The following is a 7,084-nucleotide window of genomic DNA, read 5'->3' on the forward strand; positions in this document are numbered from 1 at the left end:
CTTCGGGTTTCCGGCCCCAGACACACGCCCGCCCGGGGCTGGGTGAATGGCGTCCTTGGGCCTTTGATAACGGGAGTTGGCAAGACCACAGCCTACTCTATCCTGAGGCGGCCCGCCGCACCCACATGCTTCTCGCAGAGCCGCCGCCCTTGTCCACCACTCCCACAGCTGTAAAAGAAAGCGGCCTGCATACTCCCTACACCGCTTTCCTCGCTCCAGTGTACGCACACACACCCCATCTACCAGCCAGTTCCTAACTCGCGCCACTCCCCAAACTGGACTCAAATCCGGAGCCCCGCCTACATCCCCGCCCCCTCCCGGCCCCGCGGAAAACCAGGAGCGGCCGCTTGGGTAAGGCGCGGCCGGAACGCACTGGGCATGCTCGCCGGGGAGGGGAGGGCCGGGCTGCGCGCGGTGAGTAGGAAGCCCTCGCCCAGTAGAGGCTGCGGGAGAGAGCGCGATGGGCCGCGGCGGTGGGCGCACGTTCCGCGGGGACTCATGCCACGCGCGTCCCGTCCCGACGCGCAATTAGCAGCCACCTCCGCAGCCCGCCGCCACCGCCTCCCCGCCCTCCCGGGCTGCCGCAGCTAGGAGCTCCAGCCATCGCCTCGCGCAGGCTGCGGGCATTGTCCTCCCGGTTCACCGCCCGGGCTGCTGCTGCTGCCGCCGCCGCGGACTGCTGCGGGGCCCCGACCCGCGCCCCAGGGACACGCCGCCGCCGCGGGCCGGCCCGGCGCCCGGCCCCCGCTCGGTGGTTTCCGCCCTGCGTTCTCTGGGCTACTCTCTCCTGGGTTTTTCCTGAGGAGCTGAGGAAGGGGAAGAGAAGTCCAGCCGCCAAGCCCAGCCTTCCCCGGCGCGCAGCCCCGACGGGGCCGCGGCAGGCGCGGCGAGAGCGCTGACGGAGCCATGAGAGAGTACAAAGTGGTGGTGCTGGGCTCGGGCGGCGTGGGCAAGTCCGCGCTCACCGTGCAGTTCGTGACGGGCTCCTTCATCGAGAAGTACGACCCGACCATCGAAGACTTCTACCGCAAGGAGATTGAGGTGGACTCGTCGCCGTCGGTGCTGGAGATCCTGGATACTGCGGGCACCGAGCAGTTCGCGTCCATGCGGGACCTGTATATCAAGAACGGTCAGGGCTTCATCCTGGTCTACAGCCTCGTCAACCAGCAGAGCTTCCAGGACATCAAGCCCATGCGGGACCAGATCATCCGCGTGAAGCGGTACGAGCGCGTGCCCATGATCCTGGTGGGCAACAAGGTGGACCTGGAGGGCGAGCGCGAGGTCTCGTACGGCGAGGGCAAGGCCCTGGCTGAGGAGTGGAGCTGCCCCTTCATGGAGACGTCGGCCAAAAACAAAGCCTCGGTAGACGAGCTGTTTGCCGAGATCGTGCGGCAGATGAACTACGCGGCGCAGCCCAACGGCGATGAGGGCTGCTGCTCGGCCTGCGTGATCCTCTGAGGCGGCCGCCGCGCGCCGGCCGCGCTCTGCGCACAAAAGCCAAACGCATCCGACTCTCTAAATGTGATTTCTTTCTTGCTTTGAGATTGGAGACCACTTTGCATTGGCCAGGGTGTCTTGGGAGCCCGGCTGGCCTCCGCGGCCGGCGTCCCCTGCCTCCACCCTGTACCCGAGGGGGTGTCCCGTCCTGCCCATCTGATACTCTGGTGGAAATGTGGTTCTTTGCAGCATGTACGTTTCTCCCTGATTTTGGTTGATGCATATTTCCCCGTTTAAGTAGCCGTTAGGGCGCAGTATCGGCAGCTTGACACCCACCAAGCAAAAGTTTCAGCCTGGAAAAAAAATGGGAGGGGGGAGGGGTGGAGGAAAAGGAGGGGGAGAAGGTGGAAATGGTTTTTCTTTTTTTTTTTTGGTCAACAACCGTTTTTCTAGTTCCAAGTTTTAAATACATGGAAGGAAGTCCGGGAGAACCATATGAAGGAGCAGGAGGAGAAGAAGAAACTTTTGTTTTTTTCCTTGTTTTCCAGGAGTAGCTGGAAGTTAAGATTGGGTTCCTTTTCTGCCAGCTTGGAAGGGCAACCCCATGACTGATTGCGATTCTGAGGATGTCTATGCAAAGTTGGATTCTTGTTACAGTGTATCCAATCTGAAGTATTGCACATCTGAACTGGGACTGTTAACACTGATGCCAATACAGTGTGGGGTGCCAGAAAGTGTCTGCTGATATTTGTGGAAAAAAAAAATCTATTTTGTTTACCTACTGTATCAAAGGGGAGTCTGGGGGAGAACGGTAGTATTTTTTTTTTTTTTTTTTTTTTATCAGCTGTGAAAAAAATGTTACAGATCTGCACATTTTCGTGTGTACTATGGTGTGTGTGTGTGTGTGTGTGGTGTGTGTGTGTTTTAAGTTTAGCCTTTTGTTTTTGTTTTTTGGTTGGCAGTAACCGATTTTAATGACTAGCTTTTTAAAATACAGTACAAAGACTTTGTAAATGTGATTCAGGGCCCCCAGCACCCCTGTGTCTGCAGAGTGCCTTCAAAACTCAGCTGTTCCAGCCGGTGCCAACCTGTGAACTTCCCACCATATCCCAGAATCTGCTATTCCCCAAACCACTTCCCAGTTTCCTTTCAATAATCTTTCAGAAGGAGCCAGGACAATAGGGCCTGTTGTTTAGTGAATTTCTTTATTATTTTCAGCCTTTAAAATGTAATTTCCATCTCTTGCAATGAATTTGTTTCCTTTTTTTTTGCTTCATTTTGCTTAAGTTTTCAGGTATTTAGCTCCCCTTTTATATTATTTTTAAATTTTTAAATTACCTGTTGTAGGGTGTTCCTCCAGAAGCAAAGAGCAAAATTTTACTGTTGCGATGTACCAATTCTAACTAATTGTAATTTTTAATTTCATGCGTTTAATCATTGTCTCTTCATTTTAAGACTTTTAATACAAATGTCATTTTTAAAGAAACCCAAAACTATTGTTTGTGTTTCTGTGTTTCATATTCAGTGATTTAATACAGTATCATGGCTGAGGTGGATGGGGTAGGTGCATGATACTCTCCCGAGCTATTTGTGAAATTTTAAAGACAGAAGTGTCTCAGTGACAAGATGGATGACACTATTCCCAACTTTTTAAATTTGGAGAAAACCATCAAGGTCGAGGAAGCCCTGGGTATGGCCATTACCATCTGATTAGAAGATGAACAGGTATTTTGAATCTGATCTGATGTGGAACAGTTTACCTCATTGTAGGTAGGGAACAAGAGAACCCATCTATTAAAATTGCCTTAGATCTGGGAAAGTAACCATCCATCTGGCAAAGTAGGATGGCGCTTTAAAATTTTTCTTCCTTTTTTCCCCATGTTTATATCACAAATCAAGTCGAAAACATGTTTGGGAAAGATGGTTTTCAATTCTTAAGTTATACCTAGTGATGTTTTTTGCAGTACATTTGAGTAGGTTGTGGACACTGTCTCAACCCCTTTGAGGTTTTGATTTGGAAATAGATTTAAAAGAAAACAGGCTAAGATAATATCCTTGTTCTCCTTTACACCCTGCAGTTTGGACCGTATTTGACCTCATAAGTTTTTCCTTTTAACAGTAGGAGGCAGTGTGAGCTTTTTATTTCTTATTTTTCTTAAGGTGGTCTTAGTAATATAACGTGTTCATACATATCAAGAGAGTACTTGGTATATACCTTAGGTCTATGAAGTGCAGCTGAAATCTGAAGAGTCTTGACAAAGGGATTTATACCCTTGACAAAACCAAAAGAAATTACAGGCCACAGGTTTCTTTAAAGCTGTGTTAACATATCTTGCCTTAAAATGTGTGTGTGTGTTTTTGCTTTGCTTTTTTGTTTTTGCCCAGGAGGCATCTTGGTACTCCAGCAATGGAGGAAGAATGGAAGTTTTGCCTGGCGATGGTCCTACTGCCATTTTTTTTTTCCCACTCTGATCTCACTTAAGTTTGATATCAAACACAATTGGGAGACAATAGTATCAATATTACTAAATGTAGAAATTAAAAGATACTGTATAAATTTATGCCTTTGCAAAGATTCATTCTTGTATTTGAATAAATTTAGTTGCTAAAGTAGATCCAAAGTGTTAAAAATGCTGAAGTCATGTCTGGAGGGTTTTTTAAGAAAAGGCATTTGGCATTTGACTGTCTTGTGTTTTATTTTTAAGTTTTTGGAAACCTTTTGACATAAAATGCTGCCAAGTATCTAAGAAATGTATATACTGACGAAATATTTGGAAAATTGGAAATGAAATACGTTGCTGGGTGTGTTAATCACCTTCGCCCAGGATTTAGTCACGTGGAGGGCTTCTTTATAGGTCTAGGATGGCAGAGCAGAAGATTTTAATATGCTTTTATTAAGTACTGTAAAATAAATGCTTTTTGGATTCTTAATGAAAGCAATTTTATGTTTGCCTGAAGCAAGCAAATAGTGCTTTTGATTTTATCCCATATTTTCTTGGTAAAATTGACAGAAATTAGAACACTGCTATTTTTTTCTTAAAAATATTTTTAAGAATATGTTAGATTCTTTGGCTATTAAGAATCCCTTCTGGTATTAGGGTGTGAAGAGATAAGAGCATTTGTTTCAATGAAAAAGTTAGTGTTAAAGGAAGTGAGTCAGGGAGGGCGGAGTTTGTTGTATGGCAATCACCTGTCAAAACAGAAATTGGGTGGGAAAGGAGTCTTTATCTTAGGGAGCAAAAGCTGACTTTTAAACTTGACCCCTGCTGTTTTTAAACAGCTTTTCCTTTTGGTCTCTGACAGTCAACCCAGGTTTCATGTTATGTCAAAAGGGTTATTTTTGTCCTCCTTTTTTAATAGCCTCAGGAAAGTTAAAGGTATTATCTTAAGTCTAACACTCTCTAGTCTTTGAGAGTTATGGTTCTTTGGTAGAACAATTTCCATGTTGTTAACTGTTGTAGACTTCATTGAAACACATTTTGGGACCAGATGTATTTGGGGATAGAATTCTTTAAATTTATGGGACTTCATGCTTCCTGATTACTTTTTCCTGTGGTTGGGAATCCTAGAATGCCTGATCTATTTGATCTGTTCAGGTAGTTTTGTTATTGTACCCTCTTTGGGGTCATATTCTAGTATTTCTCACAGAGGGTATGAGAAACAGAAAGCTATATGTAGCAGCTGGTCTTGAGAAATAGAAGCACCTTAACTGTCGTAAGAGCATAGATTTTTGTTTTTTCCGCAACAGCCAGAATAAGTTCCTGCATTATAAGTATAAAGGGAACCAATATTTAATTTGGAGATGATCACTGTTAAAATGATACCAAACATTTGTCACAGTGTCTTATTTGGGGGAAGTTTGCTAATATAAATTTTGTCTGTGAAAATATAGTAAATTTTAAAATACTAATATAACGTATTTTTTATTGCAGTATTTTATGCAGACTATTAGGAATGATTCGATGCATTTAATTGAACAGAGTGCTAGTTCTAGGTGAGATCTTTATCTATTAACAGGATTTTGAAACTTTGAGAAGGCTATGGGGATCATCTAGTCCAAAAGTTCTCAAACTTGACCATATATCAAAATCACCTGGAGCTTAAAACATGTACTGCTGGGACCCTCCTCCAGTTTCTGATCCAGTGGGTCTCGGGTAGGGTCTCAATTTTCATTTCCAACAAGTTTCCAAGTGATTGTGTTATTGCTGTTCCAGAGACCACACTTTGAAAACCAGTGATCTAGACTGAACTGCAAATTAGTACTATACTGAGAGCCACCTAGATATTGAGACACAGACTTATGTCACACGTTTTGGAGTGCTGTCTACTTCAGTTAGGGAATAATCTCTATTGAAATCTACAGCTGAAGAGGACATATACCATTTATACTAAGACTAACTGTTGTGTGTGAAATAGAATAAGCATGGCGGGTAGTTTTTGATCATTTTCACATTATTACAGCAACATTTTGACTAGGGTTTTCAATGTTAATTCAGAAGTTGACTTTAAATGAAAATGTGGTTAGAATAGAGGCATAGCCTAAGTGATCAGAATCAACATTCCCCTTCTCCCCAACCTAGGGAGAAAAAAATTTGAAAAGTATGTCTTCAATAAAAGGGGACACTTTAAAGTATTTGTCTTCTCTTCAACATTAAAAAACAAAGATTTTAAGTTTTCATGGCAAGGGTTCTAAAAATCATTGTGTTAGAGAATTTAAATCTTCAGATCATGGTAAGCACATGCGTATGTGTGTGCTCAATTTCTTAGACTTCCAGGTGTTAATTCCTTCTCATTTAGTTCTACTGTAATCCATTCTGGGAAAATGCATACCACAAAACTGTGTATCTTGCAGCTTCTTTTGTTATGCATCTTAATTCCCTCAGAAGGTGCCAGAACTTTATGTTACAGATGTGGGTTTTTAAAGACAGTTTGGGGGGCTTCTAAAGAAACAATAGTAGATCTAATTACAAGTACTGGATTGCTTACTTCAAATTTCTCTTTTACAATTTAGAAAGTTTAGTACCAGTTTATAGACTGAGGGAGTAATAGCTACTATTTAGATGCTAAGAATAATACCATGCTTGGGTGGGGAAGAAAGGCCCTTACTCAAATCTCCATTTTCATTTTTAACGCTTCCTGGACTTCAGTTATTTTCTTGCTTTTGTCTCAAGAATAATAAATATTTTTGGTGAAAAATTTTTTTTGTTGAACCCTGTTATTGTTACTGTCATTTTCATAGCACAATAGTCTACAGCTCTCTGTAGTAGCTTAATAGCTATTTGCTGAATGAATGGAACATGGAGTGTTACATCTGAAACTATTCTATTAGAAGGTGAAAAATGTTGATTGAAGAATGGTAGGATTTTATCTTTCCTACCTATGATAAATTTATTAAGATTGTCTTTGGAGCTATGTCTTCCATTCCAACTACACAGAAATAAATTTTTTTTTTAAGTTTAGTTTGCCCATCTGATAAAGGAACATTCCTATATGCTGTTCTAAGGTTCATTTTCAACAAAAGTTACAGACATTTATGGTTGATAGTTTGGGATCTATGACAATTTTAGGGAACTCCATAATCAAAAGGCTATTGCTGGTGATAGTACAATGAAACGCTGACTTCAGTATATTTTTTTCTTGGCTTTCA

At 43.2% G+C, this 7,084-nt stretch overlaps 1 protein-coding gene across 1 annotated transcript; it reads left to right on the forward strand.

Moving 5' to 3' along the window:
- The first annotated feature begins 441 nt into the window (after window positions 1-441).
- Window positions 442-6,633, forward strand: LOC105499018 (RAP2B, member of RAS oncogene family). The gene has a single exon (XM_011771396.3). The coding sequence runs from the start codon at window positions 907-909 to the stop codon at window positions 1,456-1,458; it is 552 nt and encodes a 183-aa protein (XP_011769698.1). The 5' UTR covers window positions 442-906; the 3' UTR covers window positions 1,459-6,633.
- The last annotated feature ends 451 nt before the right edge of the window (window positions 6,634-7,084 follow it).

Source organism: Macaca nemestrina, chromosome 2 (genome assembly GCF_043159975.1).
Source record: "Macaca nemestrina isolate mMacNem1 chromosome 2, mMacNem.hap1, whole genome shotgun sequence".
NCBI lineage: Eukaryota > Metazoa > Chordata > Mammalia > Primates > Cercopithecidae > Macaca > Macaca nemestrina.